The sequence below is a fragment of the Pocillopora verrucosa genome, chromosome 10 (genome assembly GCF_036669915.1).
Source record: "Pocillopora verrucosa isolate sample1 chromosome 10, ASM3666991v2, whole genome shotgun sequence".
NCBI lineage: Eukaryota > Metazoa > Cnidaria > Anthozoa > Scleractinia > Pocilloporidae > Pocillopora > Pocillopora verrucosa.
The window spans coordinates 6,455,925-6,468,602 of NC_089321.1; the positions used below are offsets into that span (position 1 = coordinate 6,455,925).

Here is a 12,678-nt window from a genome sequence, read left to right on the forward strand (position 1 = left end):
TCATTTATCTCTATCGCTTTCACTAAATCTCTGAAAGATAAAGCGCGCGCAAATGACCGTTAACTATGACGCATCGTGATCGTTTAATTTAGATCAAAATTATTGGGAAAACTCTTCTATTTTAGGTTGTATGAAAAATGGACTAGAAAGTTTTTTTTTTGGTAATTATTTTGGTAACGCCTGACTGATTGACTAATGACTGACTGACTAATCGATTGACTGACTAACTGATCGACATACTGACTGGCTGATTGACTGAGTGACTTACTGACTGATCGATTGACTGACCAACTGATTGACTGACTGACTGGCTGATTGACTGAGTGAGTGACTGACTAACTGACTCAGAAAGGTGGAGGGAAGAATCGTGCGAACAAACTGGGTATTTGTGTGTGTCTGACTGCCCTTTGGTCATATACGCGCTGTGGCATGAAATTTAGGACGTCGTTTTCTAATATCATGACTAATGGCTCCTAAAGGCTTTTAGAGCACCAATCTCTGAATATGTTGAGACTAACTAAAGTAAGCAAAGAAACAAACAAAAAATAGATCGATCTATTCATCCATCAAACACAGAAAATAAATTCCCTCTTTTATTCGTAAGTCCACAAAGGAGTCCACCTCCCAGCCTTTCTGATTGTTTCGCCCGTTCCCGTATTTCAGGCCTTGATCTTAGATTTCAGGTATCCCTTGACAACGTTCTGAGTCTCTCCTTGTGATCGACGGTTCATTACGACAAGACTAACCTGCAGAACAGTCGTAATTTTGACGATAACACAACTGAGATATCACATTGTCATAATTTTAGCCAGTGCGTTTACCTAATAAACATGTCTGATGAGGTGCAGAAGAAGCTTGATGTAGAGAATTCCAAAGTAAACCCGGAAGAAAGCCTGAAGGAACAAGCCGCTGGTGATAGCGAGTCTACGGAGCAGAAAAAAAAATTTTCCGTTCTGAAGGTGAAATTTGGACCAGATCCTTCTGGAGACACAAGTGGAGAACACTCGAATAAGTCTTCTTCACCATCCAGTCCGATCGAAAGCCCGCGAAGCCCTGAACATTTCACTCACGGTTACGCCACCAACGAAGCCATCCCCATGACTATCTTCTATCGTAGTCAGCACTCGCACGAACACGATGCCAAAAAACGGCCCACACTGCAGCAATTACGAAAAGGCTTAGAAAATGACAAGGTATGAATGTATTTTAAGAGTGGTCAACCGTTGAAGTACAAACGCTCGTGTGCGTTTCATTTTCAGCTTGGTGAATTTTGGAATTTTGACGTTCACTTGTAACGTGTAGTGTGGTCTTGCATGTTAACCATTTTTGATCAAGTTATCTTGATTAAGGGTTCAGTCGATGTTATTTTGATACGCTGCGGTAAAGCTAGTTTGTATGCTGAATAAATGAAATTAATGATGGTTTGCTGGAGAAATAAAGCTCCCAGGATTGTGAAAACAATCGATAACCACAATATATATATCTTAGCTACACTGTTCTCTGGTCTTTTAGATGTTTATAAACAAAGCATTCCTGTGTCTTTAAGTCATATCACTACAGAAAACGTCATAAAATATAAAATATTGCTGCAAAGTCTAACGCTACATTCACACGGCACCGGACCAATTTTTGACCGGTGGAAAATTCGTGCGTTAAGGTGTTTTGCTCACATGGAACCAGGCCAAACGTAAGAACATTTGAACACCCAAGAGTTCAGAAACTTGATCACCAAAATAGAGAACGAATCACTATACAATGGAATTTTTTTCACGGTGAAGGCGTGGCTGCATGGATGCCTGGTAACTAAGCTGCATAACATGTTTACAACTTTGTACGAAATTGACACGTATTGCGTTAATGATTGCGGTGCTCGGTAGTATTATAGCTCTATTGCATAATGTTACCTCACAAATGTGTTAGTTGTGTGAGCGTCTTGATAATGTCAGAAAATCAAGTTAAAAACGTCTCACGGTAAAGTTTCCGCACAGCCCCATACTATTGTAAAACAAATCTGTTTTCCCAACGGAAATGTATTGTTTTTGTCATTGTTTTCTCTGTTCAAGAGCTGAATGCATAATGTAGGATGGGGCTGTGCGGAAATTTTACCTAACTTTGTACTATGTATCGGACGAGGAGAGATAGCGCAAGGTTGCTAATTAATGCATTCGGCATTAGAAAACTCCGGGCAAAATTTCCGCACAGCCCCATACATCATTATACACCATATATGGGGCTTTATTTTTCAGTGTATCATCAGTAAGATGTACATGCATAATTAAGTATGGGGCTGTGCGGAAATTTTTCCATTACCAAAATCAGAACGAGAAATGTGTGAGACAATAAGCAATTTATATGATGCTCATGGCTTTCCACAATGCATAGGAGCTGTTGATGGGACTCATATGTTTATTAAACAACCCTTAGAAAATGCAACTGACTACATTAACCGGAAAAACAGATACTCATTAAAAGTGCAAGCCAGTTGTTATTATAGATACTGTTTTACAGGCATCGCGATAAAATGGCAAGGGAATGTGCATAACTCCAGAATTTTCTGTAATTCTTAAATCAATGAAATGTAAAGAAATGGCTTATTACCATCTTTACCAAGGGTTCTGATGCCTGATACTGATCTTGTTCTGATTAATGTCTGCTTGGGGATCCAGCATACCCACTGTTGCCTTATGTAATGAAAAGAGTTCCCAGGGGGAGGTAGTACATCACAAGAGCAATTCTTTGAATGGTGTCTTTGCTCTGCACACATGGTTATCAAATGTACCTAAGAGAGACTTAAAGGAAGATTTGGAGTCCTGAAATGCAAGGTGGATATAAATCTTAAGGATTTACAGCATGTAATAATTTCATGCTTTATTCCACATAAATACTGTGAGGCGAATGGTAATCATATATTCAGTGAGGCTATTGAGAAAGCAAAAAAATAAGTATTTCAACCTGGTATTACAGCTTCTAGGAATCAAGGTACAATTTCTATTAGAGGTAAGAAGATTTGAAATTTTTTTGTAGAATATTTCAACTGACAATGCTGCTAATTGAAATTGGCCATTTGCAAAGAATTTTCAAATAGGATGTATATGACTTTGCCCCTGTGACTCCATCTCAGAAGTCTGTTATTCAAAGATCACACTGAACTGGCCCCATTTGACACGTACACTGTTTATTGTTTTAAAACATTAAAACTACTTCTAGCTTTGCCTTTGATATTTTCAGATAGTTTTCTGTTCATATCAGTTCTGTCTACCTTGAGCATGTTTTTATTCTGAGATACTTGTATTTGTTGATTTTACTAATAAAATAAACAAGATGAAAAAGCATTCTCTTGGTTGAATGTTATTCAACAAGCATCAACCTTATGAAGTAAGGAAGGGAGTTCTTACAAATATGAACCTCAACAACTCTTTATGGTAACAAGTAATATACAAGAAATTTGACTACTTACATCAATATAATATAGCTCTTGGTACATTGCAATTTTTACAAGAAAAATAAAAATCTATGAGTTAAATGGTGCAAATAAAAATCTTTAGTGCACTTACTGTTATCTTTCTGCCTAATAAGCAGGCACACTTGTAGTGCATATAATAAATGCAACTTAACTTTGTTAACAGAATGCAAAAGTAGTGCACAATCCAACAGTTAAATTAGACACAACGTGAATTTTACTGTTGAACACTAATTAAAATGTGAAGCATCCTGCTAAAAACCTGGTGTGTCACTTTGCTGCTGCTGATATTGGGGATGAAAGTTATACCACTGGTGCTGATTCTTCTGATGACTCTGGTGCATCATCCCCAGCGTATTGCACCCATTCTGCAATGTGGAGCTCAACAAATGTAAACTAGCAGTAAAACTTTGTATACTTTCCATACATTGTTCTTCTGACTTTTCAAGCTAGTCAATCATCCTTTTTTTTTTTTTTCAATTGGAGTTCATGTCCAAGGGCTAACATTCTGTTCTCTGTTGCGGTTTTCTTCGTAAAACTAGAATCTTGTTTCTTTTTCAGTTTAGAAATTAAGTTTCTTCTTGCACCAACAGTTTTTTTTTAACTGCATCCTTGACACTTTCATCCGAGGTTGTCTCACCAGTGTTATCCTCCATTGCAGCATCATTCGCTGCCAAAGATATTGATCCTGATTCACTTCTGTCAGGATTTTCATTACTAGGTATCTCTTCCATGGTCTCAATGCCATTATCCATAGATTCAACAGCTGGATATCCAGACCATAGTTCCGTGCATTCATCAAATCATATTGTTACTACTCTTCCCCCTTTGCTTTGTCTTCCAGAATCTACAGCTTTCTGATAGCTGAACTTTATCCTCTTCAACTTCGCAATGATCTTGTCTTTGGAGAATATGCTAGTATCCTTGGTGTTTGGAAAGTGTGTTGGGTCTGCTTCAATGTTTTTTTGGATATCTTTTGATGAACAGCTCATGTAGTTCCCTATACCGTTTTCTTAACCATTCCCATTCCTTCCCCTTGGTTGTTTACTCATTTTTATATGATGAAGCAACATAATAAGCAGTATTGCTGTCTCCTCATCTGTCCAGGTGAAATGTTCATTTTCAGTGCTACAATGCAAATTGACTTTTTCCTTTCTGAATGCTATTTTGCATTGGGTTAAGAAGCATTCTGCACATGAGGAGATGATAAAACAGTGAAAAATGTCACAAAATTCATCCTGTTATCAGTTCCATCTGAACAGAACAAAACTTTCACATGGTTCCATGGGAACAGAATGTCTGGTTGAAATTTTCGGCAGGTTGACGATATGTTCAGTACCATGTGAACATAGCCTAAGTGTGTCTGTATCCTTGACATGCTCCACTTGGTTAAATGAGCTGATTGATCAAAAACACTTGCACTCATATTGACTATATGGGCAGCTCACTCACTGTTTTTGATTGTAAAAGCTCTGTCAAAGCTTCTTAAAAATAAAATTTTATTCAATTTATAAAACTTGGCTTGATTAGACTCTAAAGTTGTACTTGAGTCATGTAGAAGTTACTAGATTATGTGATTAAAAAATATGCAAATTAATATGCACAAAATTGATTTGAGGTGTGGTAAAACTCACATTGTTATATACCTAGACTTTCACTCAACAAAATGAACACTGTGATTGGTTGATTCTTGGTCACTTACCCCTGATCAAATTCAAATGCATCCCAACTGAGATACAATTGCGCAATAGTTGCCTGTGCACTGAATACAACAGGACATGATTGTTTTAGGGAAGGTCTAAATATAGAACAAAGCACTTAATGTATGGTCCATTAGGAAACTAGTTAGTTAGGGAAACTTTAGGACTCTCAGGAAAACAAAACTAACTTTCCCTTGGGACCATACATCAAGTGTATAATATTCAGTTACCCAGAAATTTTTCCTTTTTGAGCAATTGATCATTGAACCTCTCCTAGTTTGTTGAATTATTAATTTGTGCAGCATATTTGAACAACCACAGAAAGTGGCCTATGATTTTCAAACTTTTCAACCATTTTTCCAACATTGCAAGTAGATTATTATGAGGACAGAAATTTGTGGCCATTATTTTTTAAAAGTAACCAGTTTAAGTTCACCGTTATTGTCAAATATCACCTTTTGATTAAAAATCTGAACAATTTAATCTTTCAGGTGTTCTATAACTTATTATCTATAATATTTTTGAGATAAGTTTTAAAAATTTGATGCAAAATAAAGATATTTACAGCTGTATGACTATTTCTGGCATATATGCTTTTTATTTATGTTAAAACTGCTGGCATACATGATCAACTCTTTTGTAATGGAACAGCATTGAATTAAATGATATTTACCATTACAACTTTATACTTTGATTTATATATGGTACATTGATAAATTGGACTGGCAAGTTAATCTTTACTTGCCAGAAAAAACAGATGACTTTGTGCGAGTGATGCAGTAGTTTTCATTGTGGCCTACTAATCAAAAACACTCAAACAACCTAAAATTACTGACCCCAAATAAAATAACATGAAAAAATCTTTATTATGTAGGTGGTAAATCAGTCAGCTAATTACAAGTAAAGTCGAAGGGGTTACAACAGGGACAAAGCAAAGTGATTTATACTCATTTCAAATTTTCATTTACTTTTTAGGCCGAATTTACAGAGGAAACTGCCCCTCTGGGTGATAGCATAGATGGCCAGGATTCTATAGAAATAAGAGATGCAAGGAGTGCACCAAAGTTTGGTTGGATTGAAGGTGTGCTTTTTGGCTGTCTGCTCAACATATGGGGTGTGATGCTTTATTTACGGCTCCCCTGGGTAGTGGGACAAGCTGGAATAGCTTTGGCTTCTCTCATTGTGATCATGTCTGCTGTGGTAACTACTCTGACAACATTATCATTATCTGCAGTTTGTACCAATGGTGAAGTTAAAGGAGGTGAGTGGCTCTCATGTGGCACGATACATTACATTATTATAGGCACTGACTTGTCATTAGCACAGCACTGCATGCACATCCAGTATTCTGCTCGTTATTATTTACCTATTTATGCATTCATCATTGACCAATCAGGATGGAACTTTTCTTGAGTATATGATGAGTCCCCAAAATATTTTAAGCACATTGGGTGATATACGTTACCACAACAGAATTTTTTCCTCACAATATTGAATAACATCAAGCAAAAAAGTGATCAAAATTAAGAAATTAAAATATTCATCAGGGGGTTATTAGTTTATCCATTACCAGTTTCTTCCAAAGTAACACAATAAGAATTGTATAACAGACAGTATGGAGAATTACTAATTAGATCTTGGAGCCAAAATGGTTTAGCATCCTGGATGATGCATGTTACTATCAGGCACCTAATTTCTCCAAACACAATTCAGTGATGCAAATTAAATATTCAGGAAACATGCTTTTCTTGTAGGTGGTGCCTATTATCTCATTTCTCGTAGTCTAGGGCCTGAGTTTGGAGGCTCCATTGGCATAATCTTCTCAGTAGCCAGTGCTGTGGCAACAGCAATGTATGTGGTTGGCTTTTCAGAAACAGTGCGGGATATCCTCCAGGACAATGGCTCCCTTATGGTAGATGAGTCTAACGACATACGCGTTGTAGGCCTCATAACTGTTGTCATTCTCCTCGGCATCACCATGATTGGGTTAGAATGGGTTGTGCGTGCCAAAAAGTTACTTCTCATAGTACTAGTTATTTCCATTCTCAATGTGCTGATTGGAACTTTCATCGGGCCACAGTCTGAGGAAAGCAGAAGCAGAGGTTTTGTTGGGTACCAAAAGAAAGTGGTTAAGACCAATTTGAGTCCTGACTACAAAGGCGAGAGTTTCTTCTCTGTCTTTGCAGTCTTCTTTCCTGCTGCAACAGGGATTTTAGCTGGGGTGAATATATCTGGTGATCTCAAAGATGTGCACAAGGCTGTTCCAAAGGGGACCTTGCTGGCCATTCTAATCAGCACCATTGTGTATATCATGCTTGCCTGGTTTGTGGGTGGATGCGTCGAAAGGGAAGCTCTGGGGTTTGTGCAGAAGGTGTTGCAAAATACAGCCAATAAGACTTTGGCTTCTTGTGAAGAACAGGAGTGTAGATATGGGCTTCTAAACAATTTTCAGGTAAGGTTCCCATTAGATAGATAAAGCATTTATTGTAAATTTATTTAAAATGCTCTCACATACGGCATGGTATTCCATCCATCTTATTCACTTCAACCCTTTAACTCCCAAGATCTGATTGTAAATCCTTGGCCGCTACCTTCTACACATCTCCTTGTAAATTAGTCACAAGAATGTGGTGTTATTTCAAGATACCATTCTCATTACCAGCTTGCTTGATGTTATAATTATGTGTATTGTGGAGAGAGGTTACATGTGAGTCACTTATGGGAGTTAGAGGGTTTGATAGAATAGCTTGGCTTGAAAATTCTTTGGTCCAGGCTCCTTTGTACCACCCTGTTACAAAAGATCTTTCCACTGAGAAGGGGGTTGTTCTGCTGATTGACCTCAATAATGTCATGGATAAAGTCTACTGACTTCTAGTGAGAATTATGAGTGAAAATAGCTGGCAAAGATGTTATTGAAGGTCATTCGGCCTCTTTGTGTTGCATTTGCTCCCACATGCAGTATCAATGCAGTGTATACAATGTATACAACTTTCCCCAAAGACTGAGGCCAATTACTTCGAAATTTTAGTCATCAATCAATTGATTGATCTATAACATATTAAGGTGGTTATCTTTTAATTAATTTATCTTTCAGGTTATGGAGGAAGTGTCCGGATTGGGTCCAATTGTAACAGCAGGCATCTTTGCATCCACTTTGTCCTCTGCTCTTACGAATCTTGTCGGGGCACCCAAAGCATTCCAAGCAGTTTGCAAAGACAAGCTTTTTCCTCACATAGATTTCTTTGGTGTTGGTTATGGGCCTGGCAATGAACCTCGTAGGGGCTACATCTTGGCTTTCTTCGTGGCGGTAGCGTTCATTGCCATCGGAGATCTCAACGTGATTGCCCCAGTCATCTCCAGCTTTAACCTCATTATTTACGCTCTCATCAACTACGCCGTGTTTGCTGCCTCGTTGTCGCGTTCTCCGGGATGGCGGCCCTCGTTTAAGTACTACAACATGTGGGTGTCGCTGTTAGGGGCCTTGCTGTGTATCGCTATGATGTTCCTTATCAACTGGTGGGCCGCACTGTTGACGATATTCATTGTGCTGACATTGTACAAGTATGTCGACTTCACCAAACCTAAGGTTAGACTTGAAATGCGAAGGAAAGTGTGTGGTTGTATATTTTAGTCGGTCCTGTGTAAAAGGTTGGGGTACCAATCAAATCGTTAACCCTCAGGAGTAACTTGCATCTGACTTTTCCCTATAGTATCACCCCTGAATCAATAAAGGAAATGATCACCAACTAAAGGAACACTAGATTTCTAACAAATTCTCAGTGTGAGCACCTAAGGAAATGTATAGAGAACAGTAAGGAGAATATGCATACTGATGTTAGGGTGTGAGGGGTTAATAGACTAGTTTTCATATCACGAGAAGATTTGCCATCCCTCGCTCTCCAAATAGACAAGTTACGGGACAATAGCAATCTGCGGCGTAACCATTTTAGCGTGGAAAGTAGAGGGATTTTGTCACAGAATGAAGGTGGAAGTAAATGATACGCGAGCTCTGAGCAGTTATCTCGTCAAGCGACAAATTTAAATTGTTTTTCTAAAGTAATCCCACTGTCTTTTAGTCAGTGGTGACGAGCGAAAAAGCAAGCATTTTACTTCGAGCGCTCACCGTTTCGCTCGTCTCAGTGACTGAGAGACCGAAACCGCCCAAACTAATGCGGGATTACATCCGTTTCGCTTCACCTCGCTATGTTATTGTATTGGTACAGAAAATAGCCTCGACCTCTTCGCTAATTAGAAGCAAAGTTGAGACTAATCTTTGGTTAAGCTCGTTGGTTCATACCGCGCTCGAGAATGTCAATACATGTACGTACTTGCTTTGAGTTCTCATCGACTCCTGGATATATTTATCTTTTCCCTGATAGGAAAATCAAATAGTGCGAAACTCAGGCATACAAGCATCAAATCTACCACGGGGTTTTCGACAGTTTACTCAGCATCCTGTTCGCTTTTTCTCTTCACACAGGTGAATTGGGGATCATCTGCGCAAGCGTACGCTTTCGTGCAGGCCTTGCACTACACTCACCGGTTGGATGGAATTGATCATCACGTGAAAAACTTCCGTCCACATTGTTTAGTGCTAACCGGACATCCACAAGACCGACCCAACCTTACATACCTAGTGTCTCAGATCACTAAAAACGTCAGCCTTATGGTGTACGCTAATGTGATAAAGGAAGCTTTTGGAATGCTCCCTGAAGACGAATCAGATGTCGAGTGGATGAGAAAACACAAGATCAGAGCTTTCCGCGCTGTGACCGCAGGTAAACAATGTACTGCCGAATTACTAAAGAGTTGCCTTCTTTTTCAATTTTTTTTTAAAATTTCCGCCGGTGCATATCAGTTTTCGCTCTGACTAACGCTCGAAAAGTCAGCTTCAGAAACTCTCTATGGTGGCCAACTTACCTCATTTTCAACTCAGTTGGTTAACCAATTTATTTTATATCAGTTTTAGTCAACATGTTTTATTGTTTTCTTTTTCCTGTGATCCGTTATACATCCCCAAATTATATACGTTTCGTTTGTTTGAAGATATGTTTAATGAGTGGCAAATGGTTACATTTGTGTGCAAGGGGTTGCATTTCCGCGCTTTGTTCACGAAACACAAGAGGCAAATAAATGACTGAGAGACTATTGGTTATCAAGAGGGCGTGATTATTTGATACTGATTTTCGAGCACAAGTCATATGCAGTGACCTGGGGCTCTTACACGAAATGGGTTATAAAAAAAATCCCAGGAAAGCAGCACTTCTCTAAATCAGTACTAACATCGCTGCCCTACTCTTACCAAAAAGAGAGAATCTTGAGAATACGCTCCAAATTAATCCGTAATTGCCTTCGGGTGCATGGAATCACAGAGAAAAACTTGCATGTGTATTTGGTAAGAAAAGTTCACTTTTCTTTACCAATGTCATCTCTCTGTTCCCATTTTTCCCCTCTACAGCGTCCAGTCTCCGCACGGGGGTGCAGTCCATGATTCACCTCACCGGACTGGGAAAGATGCGGCCAAACACGGTTGTTATGGGCTATAAGAATAACTGGACAGATAAGAGGTACTTAAGTGAGGTAGTAGACTATCTTGGCGTTATTAACGACGTCTTCGAGCTCAGTTTTGGTCTGGTCATTTTTCGAATGAACGAAGAACAGAATAAAAATTTTATCGTAGAGAAGGTGGATGAAAGCTCTTCGTCGGATTCGGACTCGATTATGGAAGGAGACGAATATCCTAAGCCCAAACGTTCCTCTACGGGGAAAAAGTTAGCAAACGACGAGAGAGAAAGTCTTACTAGCCCTGAGAAGGCGTCCGAACCAACGTCCGAATCTTCGCCGACACCGGAGGTCAAAATTGCATTGAAAGAGAAACAAACGGGCACCATCGATGTCTGGTGGCTGTACGATGACGGTGGTCTGACAGTATTGCTGCCGTACCTGCTGACACTTCATGGTGCCTGGAAGAAGTGCAAATTGAGGTTTTTCTCGGCTAACTTTCGCTCCAAACACGAGGTGAATCCGCAAGGTTTGCAAATGGCAAACTTGTTAAAGAAGTTCCGCTTTGACGCTAGCTGCGTGGTGCAAGTTGAAATCGGCAATGAACCGCCGTCGCAGGAGAGCTTGGATGCTTTCAGACGTCTGCCAGTCAAAGAGGAGCTTGGAGAAAAGCCTATCAAAGACCCGAAAGTTCTGAGAACGATTCGCATCGGAGAACTCGTGCGGCAGCACTGCTCACAAGAGACAAGGTTGGTCGTAATCTCCATTCCAGTCCCCGTCACTGACGTCACAACTCCTTTGATGTACATGAGTTGGCTTGAGGTGATGTCCGCTGACTTACCGCCGGTGCTACTCGTACGTGGCAATCAAACCAATGTGTTGACATTTTACTCCTAGTTTAGACTTTATTTTTGGTCATAAACCTTTTCTTAGCCAACATACGCGTCCTACGAAGGCGGTTCTGTTTCAGTTTGATGGTTTAGCGAACTCAGCGCATACTAATAAATATTACTGGCGAAACAGAGAAAGCGAAGCTAAGAAACTTGTTCTTTTTGAAAATCTAAACAGCTGACGTCTTTTAAGCTAATTCGTGCAACCGACTAACCAGCGTTCCTTATGTACGATCTTATGGAAATGTTCGATAAGAACCAATATTTTAGGGGAACCCCTTTAAATTACATTTTAGGGGAACCCCTCTAATATTACACCTTGGGAACGTCATATCGAGGTATCGAATTGTTTAAGGACACGGAACAGTAGTCGCATTAGTGAAGTGTTGTTGAGGGAGCTTTTGCCAAAAGTTCCAATAACGACGCCTCTCTAATGCAAAACTAATATGTGTAGGTTTTTAAAAATATTGCAAAGATTAGCAAGATGGGAATGTCTGTCACAATTATTAGATGAAATGATCATTTCATGGAAAACAGCAGCAGTTTTAAACGTAAATAACAAAATGCACTCGCGTCCATATGTGATTTATCTTACGTATCGGAAGAAGACAATGCTTGAGGTTGAAAGAGTTTTTGAAATAGGACCAGTCTAGGAGTAAAAATTAAGCTGAATCGCCATTAATTTCCAGCATCGCGGTATCACTTCGATCACGTTCTCCAGAAGATGACAGAGTAACTCGGTGATAGTTAATTAGAAATCCTTCAATCATGATCATGTACTTATAATTGGTAACATTATAAGCTGTCCCACTTAAAACCACATGGTGTTAATGAAGATATTTTCACGTGGTTTTCAAGAGGACAGAGATAAATCCCAGTGTAAAAGCTATTTTACGATAGGGTAAAATGACATAGAATTATATTGAGCCTGTGTCGAGGCTTTGTATTGACAAGGCGACTGCTTCTGCCATAATCATTGGCACCAGGTATTATATTTTAGCAATAAAAATTAACCAGAAAATAAACTTGGTTTAACAAATGGCCTTTAAGGGTTGAGGTAAAGAGTAGATAATATTATTAATGATTTGCAGTCTCTTCGGACCAAAATACTCAGCATTGTCTGAAG

General features: G+C 39.1%; 1 protein-coding gene and 1 pseudogene across 2 annotated transcripts; one reads left to right on the forward strand and one right to left on the reverse strand.

The window, feature by feature from the left end:
* Window positions 1-747: 747 nt before the first annotated feature.
* LOC131768768 (solute carrier family 12 member 2-like) lies at window positions 748-12,582 on the forward strand. 2 transcript variants are annotated; one of them, XM_066173520.1, is made up of 6 exons: window positions 748-1,193; window positions 6,136-6,421; window positions 6,915-7,612; window positions 8,255-8,746; window positions 9,641-9,938; window positions 10,619-12,582. In XM_066173520.1, the coding sequence occupies exons 1-6, from the start codon at window positions 831-833 to the stop codon at window positions 11,557-11,559; spliced, it is 3,078 nt and encodes a 1,025-aa protein (XP_066029617.1). In that variant the 5' UTR covers window positions 748-830; the 3' UTR covers window positions 11,560-12,582. The 2 variants fall into 2 exon arrangements, with proteins under 2 accessions (XP_066029617.1, XP_066029618.1); XM_066173521.1 differs by lacking the exon at window positions 748-1,193 and adding an exon at window positions 2,632-2,997.
* Window positions 3,715-5,184, reverse strand: LOC136283898 (uncharacterized; annotated as a pseudogene).
* Window positions 12,583-12,678: the final 96 nt, after the last annotated feature.

Coding starts and splice junctions, on each gene's coding strand:
- LOC131768768 (XM_066173520.1), top strand. CDS start 831: ATGTCTGATGAGGTGCAGAAGAAGCTTGATGTAGAGAATTCCAAAGTA. Junction 1,194..6,135: donor AAGGCTTAGAAAATGACAAG/GTATGAATGTAT, acceptor TTTACTTTTTAG/GCCGAATTTACAGAGGAAAC. Junction 7,613..8,254: donor GGCTTCTAAACAATTTTCAG/GTAAGGTTCCCA, acceptor TTTATCTTTCAG/GTTATGGAGGAAGTGTCCGG.